Source organism: Lonchura striata, chromosome 9 (genome assembly GCF_050655825.1).
Source record: "Lonchura striata isolate lonStrDom1 chromosome 9, ASM5065582v1, whole genome shotgun sequence".
Lineage (NCBI taxonomy): Eukaryota > Metazoa > Chordata > Aves > Passeriformes > Estrildidae > Lonchura > Lonchura striata.
This window is the reverse complement of record NC_140711.1, coordinates 31,583,607-31,606,147: the sequence shown is the minus strand read 5'-3', so window position 1 is coordinate 31,606,147 and position 22,541 is coordinate 31,583,607. Positions and strand designations below refer to the sequence as shown.

Here is a 22,541-nt window from a genome sequence, read left to right as displayed (position 1 = left end):
GTGCAGTTAAGAAGCAATACAAAACAGAAAACCTTCATTTCCCTTCATTTCTTCATTTCTTTAGTTCAGAGCAAAACTCTGTCATCTCTAATACAAGTAATCACAGAAGGGTGTCATTACAAGTTTCCATATAATATTTGAAGACTACCAGTGGCTCCACATATACCTAAGATGCTAGAAAGAAGAAATGCATTATTTTAAGTGAACTTATGGACATCAAATGTGCCAGGGATGAAGAAGATAATGGAACCAAAACATTTTCTACTGTGTTATGCTGTACCTTTTTTTCAATGAAACACATATTCTCAACATATATTGACATAAATGATTCTTTGCTTTATACAAATGGGCTTCTTGAACATAACCTTTATTGATGTTAAGTGCTTAATAACTACAAGCTAAATGCGATGGTGTCTCAGCTGGACAATTATACCCATTAAACCTTTAAATAAAGCAATTTTCAACTTATATACAAAGTGGGTTGTTTGTAGTATTCTTTTAAAAAGCAAGAATCATGCCACAAATAATTCCATACTATAGCTTTATTAAAAGCTAAAAAAAAACCAATTTAAAAGAAAAATACTGGCTGACAATTTCTACTACAAACTTTTTAGTCTTTATAGATTAGAGAATACATGAATAAAATCCAGATACTTCGTAGCAGTCATCCCTATGGGATCTAAAATATTCAGAATATCCCTTAATAATGGTTATTAGAAGAATATATGGGATCCCTTAAATAATAAAAAATATGCCTTACATTTTTCCTGAAACACAAAAAATTTCACTTTAAGCAGGGCTTCTCCAGAAGATACTGGGGAATACAGAATGAGAAAGCTCTATAGCCCTGATTTAGTGCTAACAAAATGTTAAAGTTAATCACTGAAGTTCACTTCATATCTAGGATGTTATAGCCAAAAGCATTGCAGGGCTTCTAAAAAATTTAAATAATAATGGAAAATACAAATTCAGCCACAAAAATAGTACTGAAAAACTCTAAGGTTCAAAATGCACTCAATCCACCTGCTTCATATCTTAAGTGTCACTCAAACAAATTATATCATAATTCTGCTATACCAAACTGATCTTCATAGGAAATAGCTGTATCAAAATATAAACAGTCACAAGCAAAAGTGTCAGAAAAAAGCAAACAGAGCTTAAGCCTTCTTACTGTGTCAGTCAGACACAGAACAACCAACCAAGGACGTTCTTGGATGATTGGATGGATGGAAGGACATCCCCAGTTAGTACTATTAAATGTATCTTCCTATGAGCAACTAATGTAAAGAATGCAGGGCATGGGTAATGTGATTGCTATTGCCCGGCCCAGTGAACAGAACTGCTGCATCTGCATTTGTGAACAATCTGGGAGCTGTGGGGAAACATTGATGAAAATCCTGTTAAAGACAATGAAAAAATAACTGGACTGTACAGTGAGAAAAGCATGAGTGTTGTTTCAATGTTTGCACAGGATAAATAATGCTGTGGCCTGTATGAACTATGCTGCTGGAAAATCATCACTGAGCCACACCTGATACACATGGATCAATTAATAAGAGAAGGCATTATCAAACTACTTATGTCCAGTTTCCTAATATAGTCCCAAAATATTTTTAAGAAACCCATTTCATACAGCATATACTGCAAGGCAGCTATATTTGACAGCTATTGTAACTATGAGAGAGTATAAAATTAAGGATTAACCTTTTAACATGTGGACATTTTCTTGGAATGATACACCTGAGATAGCAAACATACCCAGAACAGCCAACATGACAGAGCAAGAAGTTTTTTTCTCCAGAATTTCAACAGAAAAACAATTCTTTATATCTTAAGTGAAATTCATAGCACTACAGCACACAATCAGTGTGATTGAGGCACTCATAAAACTGACTCAGCACTCCTTTAACAGTTCAACAAGATTTTTTTCCAGCATAAGTATTTTTAGTACTGTGACAAAACCTCTGTCCTTCAGCACTTTTGACATCAGATTTAGCAGAGAGATGGGATTTCATCATACAGACCATTGTGCTATGATGGCTTTGTGTCGTTCAAAGACGAGACGGAGGAGCAACCTTATTGCTCCCTGCAGGTTCCTGAGGAAAGGGTGTAGAAGGGAAGGTGCTGGGCTCTTCTCCCTGGGAGCTGGGGACAGAATGCTTGAGAATGGCTCAAAGCTTTTCTAGTGGAGATTCAGACTAGACATTATTAGGAAGCATTTCTTTACCAAGAGAGTGGTGAAACACTAGAACCAGCTTCCTAAAAGATTCCTCAGGTATGTTGGTGTTAAGAGGCACTTGGATTGTGCCCTTAATAATATACTTTAACAGTGTTTCAGCCCTGACGTGGTAAGGGAATTGAACTAGATGATCAGTGTTGATCCTTTCCAAATGAACTACTCTAGCTAGACTTCAGATACATGATTGCGACTCCCCTGTACAAATATAGAGCAAGAGAGTGTTTTCTTGTTTCAAGTCAAGTGCTTTATTGTTTCAAGTCAAGTAAAGAGATCAAAAAAAAATAGACATACATAGCTGTCCTGCCTGTATTTATCATCATGGCAAATGATGAGTGGAGCTGGTAATAAACCCATGCTTTCTGCTCTCAGCTGCATGTGCTGATCAGTAAGTCTTGTGGCCTCCCATCCCAAAAGAATCACTAAAAAAGGAGAGCAGGCAAAGATGAAGCAGAGGGCAAGTTAGAAGAAAAAAACACACATACACCTGCCTTGTGTAGCCTATTTGTCAAAGGAAAGGAGGCTTATAAATCAGTTGTACGTGGTTCTGTGTCCCTCAGTGATACTTAAACCTTTTCATTAAGTATGGGAAAGCAGTGGGAGGTCTCAGCATTAGAACTTTTTAACAGTCTTGTAAAGACTGGTGAGAGAGGTAACTATTTCCCCAATGCACCAATTTTCTTCTTAATAGACGCCAAGTTAATCATGCAACCAGGAGAACAGCTTCTACTGTAGCTTGCTTGCATTGCAGATCACTGAGAATCAACCCAAAAGACAATACAAGAGAAACTGAGATCTATTCACTTCCCTGTTTATAGGATTGTTTATTTTATTGTGCTAGCTAAAGAAATTATAAGAATTCCACAATCCACTAAACATCTGTTCACTGAAAGGCATAAATAATATGAACCAAGCAAACTACAGAGCCTAGCTTTTTAGAAGACTATCACATTTATCTAACAGGTGGGGTTTTTTTCTTAAGAAAACAAGACCAGAACTATAATTGGCTCTGGGATGGGCAAAAAGAATATCCATTAGGAAAGCAGAATGTGAAAAGCTGAAATAAGTTATAGTGACAACATAATATTTTGGTTGTTCAAATAGAAACATGAAAGCCTTTTCAGTCCTATTGAAGTAAGTTACATTACATTGAAATCCTAGCACTGGGAAAAATTTATGCCACATTTTAAAATTCTATGCAGACTATGCTAAGTACTCAATAGCTGTTCAGTCTAACCTCACAGTAAGGTCAAAGTGAGAAGGGCTTCAAAAAGAAGAGAGAGTGACCCAGAACAGTTTTGGTCATCAGGGAAGTTTGTGACAACTTCAGGGCAAGACAGAGACAGCTGGACAAAAGTGAAATCAATGTCTCAATACAGTCTTGAATTGGGCTACATTCTTTTCACCTATCTATGCACTTCACAATATTAAGGCCTCTTTCCTAACTGACCATTTTGACGTTGTAAAAACTGAATTCTAGTACTTTAAACTTGGACTGGATATGTTGAATTCACTCTTCTGGGTTGCTTTTTAAAAATTTTTCCTCCTGGATTTTGCAGAGGCAAAAATAATGTTTAATTCTGAAACCTTCTCTACAATGTTTCATTAACTTAATGGTTGGACTCACTGTGCACATTTGCAAAATTATAATTGTAATCAATTTAAGTAGCTAATCCTGTACTTTAGAAGTTTACACTAAACAGTCCTGTTACAGGGATAGCAGATTCTGTTACTGCTATTTAAGTCTCAAAGCTACTCCTTAGTACTTGGTGTTTTGAAATGCCTTTTTAATTACATTATAAACAAGTTCCTATTAAAATAACACCATTCCTCATTAAAAATAGGACATTTTATAACGTATAAGGGTAATTGGACTTCTATGACATGCGCGGCAATCGAGTTTTTTAATTGCATGATGACAGGATCATTTTCCACAGGACTTGCACCTTGTTCAGTGTGCCAGTATTCACTTAATGAGCCGCTATTCAGCACTTTGTCCATTCTTTCTGAATGCTGTCTCTTAATCCAGCAAAATCTATTCCTTCTCCCTCCTCACTAGGTTTTTTTATCAAGTCTTATTGTGTGCTGACAAGTAACAGTTTCCCCGGTTAGTTCCCTTCCTCATATCTCACTTATCTTTTACTTGCTCTTAAGTACTTTACTTACTTCCTTCCTGGAAACCGAAGCCTAGCTGGTTTCTTTGCTCAGCCCATCCTAGGCGTAGATGCTTTCCTATCCTAGCCCTCATCTCATGAGAGCTTTTCCTGAGCATTCTTCTCTTTTCTCACAGAGCTTTGTTCCTTCTATCCTCATGTCATGTGATCTTTTCTTCCATTTGTACTGGAAGCCAATGGGATACCTGCTTCTCTCGAGTTCTTCCTGTGACTTTTCCCTTCAGGTTATGGAGAAAGAAGTATAAGCAGTCAGCACAAAGGCACAGATGTACATGCAATCGAGTCACACAAGGAAACTGTAACATTTACAGCCTGTTCAACCATGAACATTAGAAAAATTGCAAAAGTGGATGTGCAAACAAGTGTTAGTATAGGGGTGGATGCTGCACTTCTATGTCATACTGTCAAGCTGAACACTGGCAATCCTAGGGATTTTTTTCCTGATTGTTTATTGTGGAAACCAGAAGAAATTATGCTCTTTTGCTCCACTCTAACATAACACAAAGGAAGCAAGGGAAGGGGGGAGGGCAGTAACCAACAATGGCTCTTCTATTGTTTTCTCTCAAAAACTTGGCAAAGCAACAAGCTAGACACAGCTGAAATGTGCTGGCTAAAAACTTCTCAAAACTTTCATCTGAGACAGACACAAATCATGCCTAATACCATCATAGGGGAAGCCACGGACACCTGAAAAAAGGGTTGCACACACACAAAAAAAAGTTAGTCATCTTTATGCAAGTACAACATTACCAGCACTGCCTACAATTCTGGTTCACATGCTTTAATGCATATGATGCATGAATTACAAATTAATGGTATGCTCTAAATGCATATTTTCGTTTGGGGTTGTTATTTTGTGGTTGGTTGAAGAACACTTCCTTGATTTTGGTATTTTTAGAAGCAAGTTATTTGATTTCAAAACAGGTCTACAAAAATTGTCTCAGCTCAAATATGATCTCCCATACTGGGGAAATGAGGAGTTGGAGTGTTCTTTGTTCATGAATTTGCATTTGAGTTTTTTAAAATTTTTTAAATCCGTTCATGGCTCATTTGCCATTTTAAGTCAGAAAGAAATCCCCTTCCTAACAGACTTCCCTCAGTTTATTGTGATCAAAAAGCATTTATATTTCATTGTCTTGAGGAAGGTAACGGATCACAGGAAAGGATCTGGACATCTTGGGGGACAAAAAATTAAACACGAGCCAAAAATGTGCCCTTGCTGAAAAGGTGAGTGGTATCCTAGGTTGCACAAGACGGGTTGAAGGAGGGGATCCTTGCCCTCTGCTCAGCACTGCTGAGGCCACACCTCCAGGGCTATGCTGAGTTCTGAGCTCCCCAGTAGAGAAGACATCAACACACTGGAGAGAGGGCAACAAAGGGCCACAAGGATGATGAAGGGACAAGAAAGCATCTCTCCTACAAGGAAAGGCTGAGGGAGCTGGGACCGTTTAGCCTTGGAGAAGAGTCATCCACCTGTACTAACACCTGCAGGGAGAGAGTCCCAGGAGGACGCAGCCAGGCTCTTCCCAGTGGTTTTAGTCTTTCTTCCCGCAGGGCTTAGCGGCCACAGGTGCAACGCTCCTCCTGTGTACCACTGCCTAAGCCACCCTGACACGGTCCTGCCCTGTATTCGCGCAGCGGAGCACTTTGAGGCATTTTCAAGCTCCGCTTTACCCGAGAGGCAGAGGAACGAGCGGGCGGGGCTTTCAGGCCTCCCGGCGGGGAAGAGCACGGTGTAGGCCCCAGAAGGAGGGGGGTGACGTGCGGCCGCCGCGGGAGGCCATGGCGGGGGCTCCGCCCGCGGCGCCGCGGGGATTCCTCGGGGCGGGGCCTCCCCCGCCGCCGCGCGCGAGCCGCTGCTGGCCCCGCCCGATATAAGGGGCGGCCTCAGCGCGGCCCCGACCGCGGCCGTCGCGTCTCCCGCACCGAGCTGCGTTCGGCACCATGGCAGGTCAGTGTGCGCCCGCCGGCCCGCGCCGCCCTGTGCCAGTGCCACGGGGCCCGGCCGCGGGATCGCCGCGATCGCGCCTGTTCTTGGGCAGCCGTCCCGACGGCGAGCTGGCTCCGGCTGCTGCGGGCGGGGGCTGCTCGTGGGGGGTTCGGAGCCGTCCCGCCGGCCACCACTGTGCGGGTCGAGAAGACGCGTGCGGTGTCGGCTCTTTCCGTGCCTAGCCCGCTGCTCTGTCCCAGGCTCCGTTCCCTAACGGGAGGGATGTCGCCGGCGTGGCGGGGAGCAGGATGGGCCAGAGAGGCCACTGTAGAGCTACAGCGGCTCACAGGGGAAAACTCAGCTTTGTCCTGGAACGCCGGAGAGAGCTTGTGATTTCTGTAACTTTGGTACTTTGCAGTGAGTAGGTCCTTTCGGCTCTCCACGTACGTGTCACTTCTTTATTCCGTGGGTTTTTTTTTTTTTTGTTTTTTTTTTTTTTTAATTCTTTTGTGTGTGGTTTTGTTTGTTTGGTTTTTTTTTTTTTTTGTTGGTTGTTTTTGTGTGTGTGTTCCCCCCCCCCCCCCCCCCCCTCATTTTCACCTGAAGTTGTCAGCAGAGTGGGTTTCATTTTCAGGTCTGGAAGCCTGCAGGAAATCTGCCCTGCGATGCATGTCTTGATAAGATGCTTCTGTCTCTCTAGGAATCCTGTACTCAGAAAAAAAAAAAAAAATCAGATATACTAGCACCTAACTCAGAGACTAGAAGAAAAGGAAAGCACCTGTGAACTCTGGTTAGGCCTATGAAAAATCTTCCAGGGGAATTTTTTAAATGATCTGGGGCAAGCACTACAGTAACCTCCTGCATGCCATCAAATATAAGATCAGACTTCCAGAGTGCTTGTGGGTGTGTAAGGGCTATCACAAAAACTCTTGCAAAGAGATATTATAGCCTATGAACTGGACAGCCAAAGAGTTTTCTGAAGTAGCCTGGTTTTGTCTGGATAAATCAATTAGGAAGCTGTGTAACTGCCTCTCATTCTGTGTCGTTTTGAGGACATACTTTCACCAAGAGTTTATTATGTTTCAGGCCTAACAATGGCTGCTGCATAAACACAAGATTCTGTGAAGAAAATGTTTACAGAGAAGGACACAGCTGAAATACTTGATGTTTAGGTAGAATGGACTATTCTTTTGCAGATACAACTTCCATAGTAAGCACCAACTGGTCTTGCCCAAATTGTAGCAGGCACTTGTGTACTTATGAATTACATAGACTAGAACACTTAGCTATAATATCTAGATGATGCAGAACACAAACAGGATGGTATAGAATAAATGTAATAGAAACTTTAGATATAGACTAAAACATAGTTTATTGAAAACTTTGGAAAGTTATGCTGACTTGGTCTCCAGATTGGCAATAGTAACCTCCTGTCAAACAGTTGTAAAGTTTCCTCCTAGAGTTGGGATGCAGTAGGGGGGTTCTTAGCCTTTATTCCATAATTAAATTGACTTTATTTCCCTAAAGACCTTTGTGTGTGTGAATATTCAGTTTCAAGATGAGACAGAGTAGAAGTATATCTGCTAATGGGTCGATGAAGAAAAGATCTGCTTTCAGTGGCAAGGTCACTTTAAGAATTAGTGGTACACTGCTAGGGTTAAAAAAACCCCAACATTCAGATGAATACTGGGCACAATCCCACTTTGACTACACTGGATTTTTAGTGAGCTGTCTGAGAGCATAGTGTCAGACTTCCATGCATTGAGGAGTAACATGCAAATTACGTAGTGAAAAACCCTGTCCTATTAGGAGGATGTTAGTACGACTTAAAATGTTACACACTTGCCCTTTCAAAGAAAGGTAAAGTTGTTCTGCAGATTTGCTGAATATGAAGTAGTACAAACAGGCAGCTAAAAGTGAATTGAAACAAAATAGCTTTATTCCTGGTATTATAGAAGCTTTTTTGATCTTTGTGATTGACCGCTATAATCTAAATCCCTTGGGACTAGTTGGTTTTGCTGCTAAGCAAAATAGAAGGTTTTGTAGCTGGTCTATAGATCTTGTAGTCCAGGTTTGCAGCACTTATAGGCAATGGTACATGATTGTCTGTTGTCAACTGTTAGGGGGTTATTAAGTTAAAAATATATTGATGATGACTTGTGAGCTTAGGAGTTGTGCTAAATAAATTTTTTTCTGAAAGGAGTCAGTATTTTAATCTTACTGCTAGGTTTGATAGTAAGGCTTTAAGTGCCCAAAATTCTCACTCTGATCTAACCTAGTTAACACTTTCTGTAAAGAAATGAAATCAAAGTTGCTAAAATAAATTTGACTCTTGAAATTCCTAGGAAGAAACTGTTATGTTGATAGAGTGAAAAATGGATCAGTAGAAAAAAGCATGCTTTGTAAAGTGATATAACTTTGAAAGGAGATCTACATTAAAATAGTTAACAGTGAACTGAATAACTTTTATAAGTTTCTTGTTTGCTTTTGTGAGTCCCCTCTGGCAGTTTAAAACAACATGAAAGAATGCAAAGCTTGTATAATATGGCTTCAATAAGTACTATAGGGCAAACCAATCTGTCTTAAGCTATATTTAACATACAGCTGGAGCAGAAGTTTATAGTACCTCTTTTTGCTCAAAGAGTAAAAATTATTCCTGCAAGTGCTAAATTGCTTTTTGTGTACTAGTTACTTCCCATTTAAATCTTGTGTTCTTGTGGCTGAGCTGCAGTCATGGGTTGCAGAAGAGCTCATCTGCAAAATCCTGAGCTAGCAAAACTTAAAACTGTTGTCTAAGATACAATTCAATGCTTACTTTAATGTGAAAATGAATTGCAAGTTTTACACTGCTTTATCTTCAGGGTTGGGAGCTGAACCTAGAGAAACACTACAAAACCCTACTAACTTCAGGCCCAAAGCAAGCCCACAGACTCCAACTACATTTTGCATAATAGCGTATTAGTGGCCTAAGTAGAGCTCTTTAGAATTTTGTATTGTCTCTATGTCTGTCATGACGTTTTTAACCTGTGGGCAAATTTGAACTAATGTTCTCTTTCAGCAGTCTTGATTTTGTGGGTCATTTTACTGCATTTTGCTATGTGTCAAGTTACCAATAGCAGATATAGCTATGCAAGCAATCTGCTTCTTTGAGTCACGTAGGAAGGCCCTCTACACAGAATTCAAGGGCACATCTTAGAGGTCTCACAGCAAGATTACCTAACAATATGAGGTTTCTAATGTATCTGTCTCAGACTAAAGTAGTGGATCGTGCTAACTTGACCACGTTGATTTCTTCCAGACCAGTCCTTTGTGACTCTAGCCACAAATGACTCCTATGTGAAAGGAGCACTGGTACTTGGTTCATCCTTACAACAGTATAGAACAACAAGGAAGCTGACTGCACTCATAACTCCTCAGGTCTCAGATCTTATGAGGTAAGGTCACTTACATGCTTCAGACTGCAGCAGTTCCTGCTGATGTGCAGGTTGAAAAATGGAAGTTAACGTCTTTGATAGTAACCTTTCAAAACTCTGGTAGCTAAACAGCTAAATTTCAGCAGAACTCAATTTATCTGTACTATCTGGAGTTCTGTAAGTTCTTCAAACATGAAACTGTTTATGTTTTAGTGTGGTTTTTCTTCTTCCCTATGACGAGTTAAACAAATAGTCTGCAGTTAGAGCTCTAAACCATGACTTGATACTGATACTTCTGCTGGATCTTTGCTCTTTTGTAGTCCTACTTAGAATCGTCCAACAATGTGAAATTGCCTGTGCATTTGTTAGTGCTATGTATATGCATGTGGAGGTGTGGGAGCAGGGAGTTGGTATTTGTTTTGCAGAGGTATTCCCAATTGACGTAACACAAGCTCTATTGAAATCTAGCAGACACTTCGAATTTTATCATGGGAAAAGCAAGCAGAACTGAAGTAGCACCAAGTATGTCAAATCAGCAGCTGAACAGAGGCATCTAACAAGGTCACCACAGTACATCAAATGAAATTAAGAGGCAACTGCTTCCTACAGCCTCCTTAGAATAGTCTCACTATGGAGTGGACTGGATTCTTTCCACATGTAAGAGGGTAAAAAAAAAAAAAAGACAATGAAACAGTTGATAACTCCAGGAACTACAGATGATAGGTCAAGATTCTCTGCATGGGGAAGTAATTCTGAAAAGCGTTATCAATATATAGACAAAATAGAGAGGTGACTCAATTTTAAAAAATGCAGTGACTTTCCCTGGATTCTCCTGGCAGCTAAATGGTTGTATCACTATTAAAATGTTGCATATAGCAACATCCATTTCAGCTTACTAGGTGAGTGTGCTCTTCCAAGATGAACCCTAAATGTACCTATGTGCTAGTAATAGCCACCTAGTACTATGCCCTTAGACCAGTGATACCTATGTACCTAATGGTGTAATTGGAACTTGCATTTCTCACCCTGTCTCCACTAAGAAAGTATGCCCGAAGTTCAGAAGTGCTGACCCACCAATGGACCAACTGTCAGTATACAGACTGCCTTGCAAGGCAGAGTTCCAAAACTCATTTACAAGCCCTGGCAATTGCTGAGCATTCAAGATATCCTGTAAACCAGTAAGACTTTACCGATGCTTCCATTTTTAAGCAGCATGAACACCTTCATCTCTTGAACTAATGGTAATGCTCTGTTGATTGTAAAGCAAAGGTTGGATATCTGCCACAAAATTTCACTACACTGCTTGAAAGTTTGTCACTCTTTTGCAAATATGATACTGGTTCAAAACTTTTGGTACCCACAGCCATGACTAAGTCAGTCTTGGAGAGACTTTATGGGATAAAGAAAGTTAGCAACTAGGTTTAGTCAGATGTCTCAGATGTCACAAATCCAGAACAGTGTAAGTATTGCATGAAATTGTCTCAGCTGTTTCAGATTCAGCTACTGTCCTGCTCAAGCTAGTCTAACATCTTCCCATTTCTTGTCTGCTCAGAGTAGGCCATTAAGTTGCCAGAAATCAGTCTGGATGAAAAAAAAAAAGCTTGATAGCAATGCCAACTAATACTCTGTGTAAGAAAAAAGAAAAACCCAAGAGACTTCTTTGTTCCCCAAAATGTGCACGTTACAGACTTCATGGTAGACAGGTGTATTTGTGTGTTCCAAAATATACAGTCAACTCTTACTTCTTTTCAACAAGAAATGTTGCCAGGTTCCCTGTTACTCCACTTCTCTTTATGGAACCTGTCATGTGGTCTGCTGTTGGAGTAATGCTAGAACTAAATCTTGCCCATTGACTCTTCCCCAGGAAAGTGCTGGAAAGAGTCTTTGATGAAGTTATATTGGTAAATGTCTTGGATAGTGGGGATTCAGCACACTTGGCGTTAATGAAAAGACCTGAGTTGGGCGTCACACTAACAAAGCTTCACTGCTGGGAGCTGACACAGTTTTCGAAGTGTGTTTTCATGGATGCAGACACAATGGTAAGTGGCTGGGTCTCATGGTACCTCTCAAAGACTATCAGGGTTGAAATTGTTGGATTTCTTTCTGTGGGTCTTTTTTTAGGAGTAGGGGTAATAGAAGCCTTTTAAGCCTTTTACTAGATGGACTAGTACAGTAAGAATGTGTGTGCCTTTTAAACTATATAACTGTTATGAAGTCTGTGGGGACTATTTCTGTAAAGTATTGTCTTCTGTAAGATGAACAGTGATACAAGAACTTCCTTTCATGTCTTAGTGTTGATGCCAAAATCCATGAAAACATGATACCACAATTCCTAACCTAAAAGCATTTTTTGAACTCCTTTACAATTAGGTTTTGTCAAATATAGATGAGCTTTTTGAGAGAGAAGAGCTATCTGCAGCACCAGATCCAGGCTGGCCCGACTGTTTTAATTCGGGAGTTTTTGTTTACCGACCTTCCATTGAAACATACAGTCAGCTGTTACAGTTTGCCACAGAGAAAGGCAGCTTTGATGGTATGTATTAATTTGTATTTCAGTGTAAGTTGGACCAAAATGGTGACAGTACTTGGGATGGGTCAGTAACTACATACATCTCTTGGGGACTCCATATGATAGAATTCTCAATGTAACTATGCAAAAATTATATCCTCAGAAATAGAAGCTGTCATTACAATATGTAGTAAAGCCACTTTTTTGAGACTTAATGAAATAAAAACTGAGTAACAGGTGTAGAATCATATAACAAGAAATGAAACCCCAGTATTAGGCTTCAGACATTCCTAACACTCAAGGCTTGGGTGTTCTATACTAGCTCAAGCTGCTATAGGGAAAAATAGTACTGCCAACTTGAACACAGCTTCAGAGAATCAAACGTTTGAAGGTACAGCTATCTCTTCATATGCTATGGGATGGCTTCCTGTCATTATAAGGGTGGTTGGTGACTGTCTCTTTCTCAGTATCAAGTGCATGTAGTAGCCTTGGCTGCTTCCTGCTGTAGGTTACCTGAGATCCGCCACTGTACCAGGTTTGAGCTTGAGAAGCCAAGTTGTGCTGTCCTGTAAGTCTACTAAATCTATTACTGTTGCAGTAAAAGCCTATGTCCTTTGGAGACAGCTAGAGTTAAAGGCTTCTGAGTACCACTGTCTCCTGTCACTTAATTTCATTATCTAACTACTGTGGTACAAAGTTCTAACTTGAAAAAAATTACAAAAAATGATGTAAATAAGACCATAAAATGAAACTCTCAGATAAAAGATAATGAGCTAGCCTGTTGACTTACCTCTCAGTACTTTGTGAAAAGTAAAATATTCAGATGTCACTCCTAGTCTGCAGAATAATCCTTGTTGCTGTAGGGGCTCTTGTTGTGTGGCCTTCTAAAGATCATTGGTCACAGTTGCATGGTAATTGCTACCCAGTGAAAATGAATACCACCATGTAATAAAGGTCAAAGGTACAAATTGACCACCAGCTATGGCAAAATCTATAGCACAATTCTGAATTGTTGCATTCAAACAAACAAACCCCCTGAAAACCAACCAAACACTCCCCTCTACTCCCCACAAAAAAACCCCACCCCCTCCAAAAACAACCAATCAAAAAACCCCCAATTGAATAGGACTGTTTTTACAATATGCTTTCTGATTTGAATGCTAAAGCCATGCAATGATGAAACTTCCTCTGTCCTAAACGCAAAGCAATTGTTGCAGCACTTAACAGCAAAAATAGTGGGCTAATTGTTTAGTTATCAAATTTTTAGAACTGTATTTCATACTTCAGTTTCAAAATCTACTTAGTTTGTATTAAATGGTAGCACTGATCTGACTAATGGCACCATAGAGACCTAGACTAATTGCATAAGCTACTGCTGAGCTCAGGAACTTTGGTAGGGAGAAAGGGAATTGAAAATTAAATTGACCTAGAGAGTAATAAAAGGGCCTAAGAAACTTAGTATTAGAAACCTGTGAAGGTCACTGCTTTCAGTGGGACACGGGGGTGCAAACTGAACAACCTACCAAACTATGCGTAGTTGAAGTCAAGCTGCAAGTACCTTGTCCATAGTAGGAGTAACTAGGGAATAGAAGATCTTCCAGAATATTTCTTGCATGTAACAGCAGACAACTGCCTCCTATGTAGTCTAGAAATGGCAGAATGATGGCTACTTATGTAGACATCTGCTCTGTTTGTCTAAACTTCACCTTTCTAAATAATAAAGAAGATATCATGCAGCTACTCTAGATACCATCTGAATGTAGTGGAAAAATTTGGTTTTAGAAGTAGTAATCTGGTAGTACCACTACCTTAGGAATGTTGCTATTGCTTAGACAATCCTCTGGCTCTTTAGCCTGGGATCCAAAATAGTTCCTTTTACAGTCTTGCTGTATTGAACCTTGATATGTATCTGTAAATATGTAGTTAATATAAGTACTGCCTGATTTTTCACCTTATGTCCGAGGTCCTGTTTATATAACAATAATCCTGTTGAAATCTGAATTGGGCAGCTAGATGCTGCTTTCATTGTCTGCTTTGGCACAAATGCATTCAATCTGAAAAAAAGCCAAGCGTGTAAAACAATCTGAGCGAGAGAAAGTCCTGTAGAGTAAGTTAAATACACTATTGCTTCCCCTTCAGTTCTCTTATGATGGTTACAATTTTTTGAAAAGTGTTTTCCTTCCTTTATGAATTGAGAGACAAGTCAGAAGTTTGAAATTGCTGGACTGAGTTTCTGGGCTGTTTCTCGCTCTGCAATCTGCATGTATGCTGACAGCTGTAACAGGATACCTAGAATTTATATTTGTCAGTGTACTGTCTGTACATCTAAGTTTATGCCCAGTGTCTAGATACTTCAGCTGCAAAAAGCAAATTCTGCTCAAACAGCACTCATGGTATAAACCTTAATACTGCCCTAAATCAAATAATAGGCCACTAAAAACCTCCTTCTGAGTCAGCAGAAACTGAATGCGTAAGAAAAGGAAAGATTAAAATGAAACATTGTTTGTTAACTAAGCTATCCATTTACCTACCCCCTAGTAATGCTACTTGTGAATGCAGTGATAGGTGAAAGAATACAGCAAGTGAAAGTCAGAGGACTCCCTTCAATCTCCTTGATAAGAGGGATTATTACCATTTAAAGACTAATCATACTCACTGTGATAAAGAATGAATGGATACAGATAAATAGGTTTTTGCTTCTCAGTTGCTGCTTATAAACTAGTTTGCTCTGGCCTGAAGGCTATATTTATTTTTTTTTTTAGCTAATCTACTACTGAGATACCAAACAACTTCAGATTCACTTAACCTTGTAACAGCCTCTTGCAAACTAAGACACGACCCCTCTGAACACAGATTGTTATCTTCATTTAGTGGTTAGTCAGGAGCTTTTTAGTACAGAATTAGGAACACCTGTTGTCTGGTAAGGAATTTGATGGAGTTTTACCAGAATAGTCACCAAGACTACATGTGCTTTTCTGATCAGATCAGTGTGGAGGTAGATGCATCTGGGACTGCAGGTCTAATAGGCCACTAATACCCTAACTCTGTCAGCGAGATGATGTTGGTCATGCATCTGTAAGCATAAGTAATAAAACTAATTGTTGCCATTTGATCTTCTGAGCTACAGCTAAGCAGTGCTCAGTTGTGCTGTTTTATTGTTGGCGTATTTTTGCTGCCTTATACAGATTGAATGTAAGCTATAAAAGAAACTGAATGGCAGAGTTTGTGAGTAGCTTCCTATCTTTTAACAAAAGTAACCCCATATATACTGTTTAATTCTCTGCAATTTTGGAATATTCAAAGGCTGCAAGGTTTACAGGGCTGTTCACAAATAGAACTGTAGTGCTGTGTGCTAGACTTCTACAGAACATGATAACTGCATTACCAACTCTTAGTAAAGTGACTGAAAAAGATCCTCAAACAGCGGTCTGATGCTCGTAGCCTATTAATGCTTTCTCTTTTAGGTGCAGATCAGGGGTTATTAAACACGTTCTTCAGCAGTTGGGCAACAACAGACATGAGCAAACATCTGCCGTTTATTTATAATTTGAGCAGCACTTCTGTATATTCCTACCTTCCAGCATTTAAAGCGTAAGTTGAAAACTTCAAGAACTTACATAAACTAATTTTTTGTACAGAATGAACAGGCATGAGCTTACACAGGTTTTCTAGAAGTAGACTGTTCCTGCCACTCAAAATATCATAATTTCTTCTCTTAAAAAAAAAATTAAATTTATTAAACTCAAATATGCTGTATCTGCAGCTTAAACCACTCATCCCTGGTGATAACGCTGAAGTTGAGTAAGCACTTTGACAGGTCACTTGCAAAAGGAAAAACCACTCCTCCAGTATAGGATACAGTCTAGTACAGTTCTAACAAATGGCAGTTGGCTCTTTAATCAACTTGAGCTGACCTTCAGCATGTCACTGGTGGTATCCTTCCCACTTAGATAACTTGCCCTTTCTTCACTCCAGTAACTTAGGGTATTTAACAACCAGTACTTAGAGTTTCATCTAATCAACCTATACCATTTAAATAAGTGTGGTGAACAAAGATCTGTATCAAGCTAGAATTCTCTCATAACAGTCTTTCTAGAACCTCTGTCAGTTCCTAAAGTAACAGCAAGATGAATAAAGAATACAGCCAACCACATATCATTGCATGTTTTCTTTGTGACAAAGCCTGTATCCTGCCTAGCTGCCAGCATTAATGGGGCATGTGAGTAAACTGTATGTGAGAGGCAGGGTTGCTCAGTGTTATAACAATGCAGGAGAAAGGGAGTGGGGGTGGGGGAAGAAGGGAAACTGAAGTGTTACACAGAAACTCTTTATCTATTATGAGCTACAGAAGTCAGAGGCAAGGAAGCGGGAAAGTGCCAAGTGCATAAAAACAATCTGATCTCTGAATGACATCAGGTTACTAGTGTCTAAAGCAGCAGCTGGCATAAGCAGGGCTTGCTGGCTCAAGATCAAACTATGTCTTGTGATCAGAATACTATTTGGAATCTTGTCATGCTAAAAGTAGAACACTTATTTAAAGAAATATATGCAAGCCTCAGAATGACTAAGTAGCTGGATAGCATTCGATAAACTAATATCTATTGTGAAGTATGCCCTTTTTCCATGGCTGGATATTAGTCATGTGACCTTAATTTTACAAATTACTTTGTTGTCACAGAACAAAGGATCTGAGTGCTCCTGACAAAAATTATCTTTAACTGATTGAATCGGTTGCTTAACTGAATTCATCAGACCTTCAAAAATAGAATGCTGGAAGTGTGGCCCTTGTAAGTAACATCCCCTGCTCAATAGGTGGAACAACCTTGGTTAGATCAGCAGCTACACTCCTGATAATCAACAGTTAGAATATAGTGAAATTCAAGCCTACTGACAGCAATAGCTAAGTTTTTTGCAGCTTTGTACAGCGAGACTAGATTTCACAGCAGTCTCAGTAATCCTTTTTCCAAAGGAAAATGCCAATTCATGACAAATGCTCTCTAACTTCAAAACATTGATGAAGGACTTTTCTGGGAGATGTGGAAAGACAGATTAGTTGCTGAGGCCAGTGTGGACATAAAGCTTCCTAACAGTTGAGCTTAAATGCCAAAATAAAGTATTGCAGGTCCAGAAAGTATCTAGAAAGCAGATGCTGAAAACATTGTAGAAGCTTGGCATCTGTTGTTCTGACTGTGAGTAGATAGGATACCAAGGGTACACTTCTCCACTTGCAATAAATGTCATACGATACTTCTTATGCATTCTGTTCTCTAGCTTAACTTCCCTTGATTTTTGAACAATAAGTTTTCTCAGAAGAGCAGTGGCCTAAGATGAAGAAAACTCAGGGTATTTAATATTGACAGCTAATAAAACTAAGGTACACCCCTTATGCTAAATCTTGACTTTTGGGGTTTAAGTTACAGCCCAGTAACAGACTTCTTGAAGACACTTTTTTTTTCATGCAGTTAAAGCAAATACTAGGACTTTCACGTGCACATAAGTCTTCATTCTGCAATAAGATCAATTGTATTGAAAACATTGACCATGAACTTTGAAATATAGTCGAGGACCTTAAAATAGTATGAAACCTACAACCCCATCCAAATGCATACTTGGTTTGAATATTCTATGGCTTTTGAAACACACTCGTATTATCTCCATATACAAAACTCTTTAACACCCGAGTCCTGGTTAAAATGATCAGCAGCTGCTTAATAAAACATTAGGCATGCTACTTGATGTTACTCTCCATTTCAGTCATACTGTGTTGACAAGAAAGCCTACTGTGATACAAACTGAACTAGGTGAGATAGACTACTATTGCTTTTTCACAAAACTGAATCAAGCTAAAACCCAGCTCTGGAACTGTAGGAGAATGACATAAATGTTGCCTCTTTCAGTGTTAAGTTCTGTACTTGAGAAGAGGCACATCTCATCTTTACTTTTAATACAGAAGAACATACTGATAATAGCTGGGACAAAGCTAGAAGTCCATATTAAAAATGGAGTTTAAATGGTTTCAAAAAGAAATGAAAACAACCCGTTTGCAAACCCACATATGGCTGCCCTAAGGTTATTTAGGAAGTAAGGGTTGTCTAGCAAGACCCTGCTGCACGGAGACTGGGAGTCTTCTGAAATGCCTTGGTTATACAAAGTTATTGTTTTGCAGGGACGTGGTCTCCTTACAGCAGGGCCATCCAATGATCCATTTCTATAGGGCTATAAACTGAAAGGGTAACTCTTAACACTGACCATTCTCTATATAATAGTTGTCATGCTTAACTCTCTGGCTTGCTGCCTTTGGAGTAGGATCTTTTCCACTTTTAAAACCAGTTCGATTGCAACGGCTACTTGAGACTGTTATCCCCCGAGCTATGGACATCACCCTAAAGACTTGAGTTGTCTGTAAGTATTTAAGCAGCCCAGACCATTAGGTTTTGGGTGTATCTGACTAGTGCAATGTAGAATTCAGTCTGCATTTTTTCCATTGTATCACAATGCTTTCAGTCCCAATAGGCATTGGCAGTTTGATCATTTAGCATTTAGCCTCCTAAATATATTCATGTTTCTGGAAAAATACAGTAATAACAGGTTAAAAAATGTTATGTCTACCCATCAAAACTTGTTTTCTAGACACATGTACAAACTGACCAGTAAAATTTTCCTGCCCAACAGGTTTGGTGCAAATACTAAGGTGGTGCATTTCCTGGGAAGCACAAAGCCATGGAACTATACATATGACTCCAGAACAAAAAGCATAAAGGGCAACATGGATGACCCTAAAATAGTTCACCCAGAATTCCTCAACATGTGGTGGGATACCTACATATCTGATATTTTACCATTACTAGAACAGCATGGAATTGTTAAAGAAATTACTACAGGGGTAAATATGGTACGTGCTCTAATAATCTTGTACATCCATACCTAAGTATGGATGACAGGTTACTTACCATTGCATCAATTTCCCTTCTCTTTGTCCATCTCAAAGCATGAGTGTGGTTTAGTTTGTGGGATGTGGGGTATTTTAGTTTTGTCCTTTTATGCTTGGAATAAATAATACTACAAAAGAGAAGCATGCTAGACAGGTCTTGGACATGGCTGTATGCTTGCCTAAAACAAACTATGTACATAGTTAATGTAGTACCAGGTCTTATACTGTAGTAACTTCTTTAATTTATACAGAGAAAGGTCTAAGTCTTAATGTGTTGCAGCCAATAAGGTTCTCAAGTGGAAGAACACCAGTTCAGCATGCAAATATGTATATATAGATCTTGCATGGTGAATCACATTTAGGCAAGCCTAGGATAACCAAAGTAATGCTTCTAACTCTAGTTCTCATTAACAGAGTTTAGCAGCCTGCATCTGACTGCAGACTTCTTAGTCTTAGCTTAGTACATGGATCAGTTTAAGTTCTCAGCCTTTCTAAGACCAAAGTTACTCTCCTCTTCAGATGTGCTTATCTTGGTAATCTTGCATCTTTCTAACAAACTATTTGCAGCTATCGGGCTTGGTCAATACTCTGGCTTTCTCTTGTGGCTTCTGTAGAGAGGTATGAAGAACTTAAATTTTACTTTTTTTCTTGTTTTTTCCCTTGCTAACTTCTGTAACTCAGCTTTGTTATTTTGCTAGGAAAGCTGCACAATCACTACCCATGGCTGTGCTTGTTACTGTGCATGATAATATCAACTTTGTTGTCCCATTCTATGGCCTGTTACTCGCTTTAGCTGTATGAAGTATTTCTATGTTTTTACTCTACTTTTCTTTTTAGGCAGAAGTTACAGAGGCAGTGTCCCATGTATCAGTATCACCACTATTACCAACTGAATCTTCAGAAGAACGCAAGGAAAGGTGGGAACAGGGCCAAGCTGACTATATGGGAGTGGATTCCTTTGACAACATCAAGAAGAAACTTGATACTTACCTTCAGTAGAAGTGCCTGTCTCAAACAGTGGTGATGCAAGGACTTGTTCCAGAACTAACAGCTAGAAAGGTATAGATGGTGGTCAGTTACACTTGCTAGTGGCTTGAGGAAAAACTTCTTGGCTGAAGACCTCTGCAGTGCTACAGATGAAGACTGAGCAAAAGCTAGGAAGCAGAATCCTTGGGCCACCTATTACTGCCCCATTTCCAATTCTCCCTACTAGATAAAACCAGGTATTTTCAGCTTAAAATTTCTTCTGTTTTGATCAATTGGCTCAACATAATCTTTAAACTGGGTTTGTTACCTCACCTCATTAGGTGATTAGCTTTGATTCCTTTGCTTGCTGTTTTAGATGTAAAATCTAATTCATGGGATTGCTCATACACTGGAGTGGTAGCCATTCTGCTTTACCATAAATGTATTAATGACACTGGGATACATACAGTTGTAACAGTAACAGCACTGCTTTGCTCTTCCAGTCACAATTGCACTGAAATTTTGACCAGGTTCTTACGCACAGTGCCTGCAGCATGGCAGAATGCGTTTTTCGGTTCTGTATACTATGGGACTAGTAAACTGAGTTTTATGTTCCTTGCAATGTTGCACTTGATACAAAAATAAAAAGTTATCATGCATTTCTGTCTTCCCTTAAACTCTTGAGCAATTAAAAAAGGAGCTCCAAAGCAGTCTAATTAAAACATTAAATGGGTATAAATATCCCTTAAGCTTTGCTGATGCTACTCAAGCTCTCATTAACAAATGTCCATTTTTGTAGTTTGTAATTATTTAGAAGTACTTAGTCATTTGCCAGGGAGCTGTTTAGGGCCAATCTCTGTATTAACTTGCCATGCATATAGGACAGGGACATGAGGAAGTACCTGCTGAAGCTGTTTACATTAGTAACTTGAAGTTTGGGAAGAAGGCATCCTTCTTTCAAATGACTAAAGAAACACCATCCTTAATGTAAGCCTTGTACACTGAACTTAGTCATAAAAACAACTGTGATACTACTTTGGCAAAGAAAGATTACATAGTTCCTTAAGTAACTGTACCTACCCTGGTAAGGAAAACTACTCTTTCCATGTATAAAGACAGTAAAAGAAAGTGTTTTTTTTGCCACACTCGGGCTACATGTACTCCAAGAGACATGGAAAAGCAGTAAAAATAAAGCATGCTGATGACAGACAGATTGGCTGTCATCTGTACTAAGGTTTTCTATCCTTTAATCAAAAGTCTAAACAGAAAAAAACTAGTGTTTTTTGACAGCTGTACCTTGTATGAATGCAGAAACACTGAGTAAATATTACTTACTTATTTCCTAGTAAAGGAGGATTTTGGCTGGAATCTAGTGATGGTGCTAAACCTTGAGTCTAGAGATAAAATAAACCATCAACAAGCTCTCACAATTTGCTCGTAAAGCAGAAGACATGAGTATATGGGTTGGTCTATCTTGTTTTCACTACTTAATTGCTCTGTGACTTAGTTGTTCACCATGTAGAAAAAATGCTAATATGTGAGGTCCAAACTAAAGTAGCTTGTAGCTACTTGAAAGAACATAGTGTCTGAACTCCATATTGTAACTAGCCCTTTCCTGTATGGGTTTTTCTTTTGCTGTGTTTTTTGTTTGGGTTTTTTGTTTGTTTTTTTTTTTTAACAGATAAATTTGAAGTTGTGTGAAAGCAGAAGGGATTACTAGTTACAGTCTGTTATGACAAAAGTATACTTTATCGAACAAATATTGGAGAGTTGTGCATACTCAAAGACTACTCTATGGAAAATAGTAAATACTCCTTTTAAGCCAAACAGTCTAAATTTTCCTCCCTTTGTCTGTATTCATACTGGAGAATAGTCACATTACTTCTTTTTAAGCTTAGTTGGAGAGAACCAAGAAAGTAGAAAAGTATGATACTTACTGCCTGCCTGAAAATTTGGTTTATCATGTATGTTTTGTTATGTTAATGCAATAAGATAAGGAGAGATGCTGAATAAGATGAAAACCAGCATGTTTTGGGTTAGCAAATACAGCTAGTGAAAAAAGATAACCTTTGAAAATAATTCTGTTTTAGCCTCTGTAACTCATACTATGATCAAGTGTTTACCACAGCCTCAGGAAAAGTATGACATCTATACTAAATTCTATGCAGCTTATTTTCAATAAAATGACCTTTATGTCATTATTTGCCACTATTTCCTTTACAATTACAGTGTAGGCAGCTTTTGCAGAAAAGCAGAGATCCTTTTTTATTCCTTGCAATGCATCGCTTGATACATCAAGCAGTTTTCTGCTCTAATCTGGATGTACTCAAAACAGCACTATACTCTAAACATCATTATTCAAAAGAATCACAGTGCTGCTTA

General features: G+C 39.1%; 1 protein-coding gene across 8 annotated transcripts; it reads left to right on the top strand.

Moving 5' to 3' along the window:
- The first annotated feature begins 6,281 nt into the window (after positions 1 to 6,281).
- On the top strand, positions 6,282 to 20,818 carry GYG1 (glycogenin 1). Of its 8 annotated transcripts, none has more exons than XM_085588127.1 (10): positions 6,282 to 6,361; positions 6,601 to 6,757; positions 7,427 to 7,512; positions 9,639 to 9,774; positions 11,618 to 11,792; positions 12,124 to 12,286; positions 15,727 to 15,853; positions 18,935 to 19,154; positions 19,761 to 19,811; positions 20,031 to 20,818. In XM_085588127.1, exons 4-10 carry the CDS (start codon positions 9,770 to 9,772, stop codon positions 20,190 to 20,192), a joined length of 903 nt encoding a protein of 300 aa, XP_085444253.1. In that variant the 5' UTR covers positions 6,282 to 6,361; positions 6,601 to 6,757; positions 7,427 to 7,512; positions 9,639 to 9,769; the 3' UTR covers positions 20,193 to 20,818. The 8 variants fall into 8 exon arrangements, with proteins under 8 accessions (XP_085444253.1, XP_085444252.1, XP_021400596.1 ...); XM_085588126.1 differs by having other exon boundaries at positions 6,601 to 6,783; XM_021544921.4 differs by lacking the exon at positions 6,601 to 6,757.
- Positions 20,819 to 22,541: the final 1,723 nt, after the last annotated feature.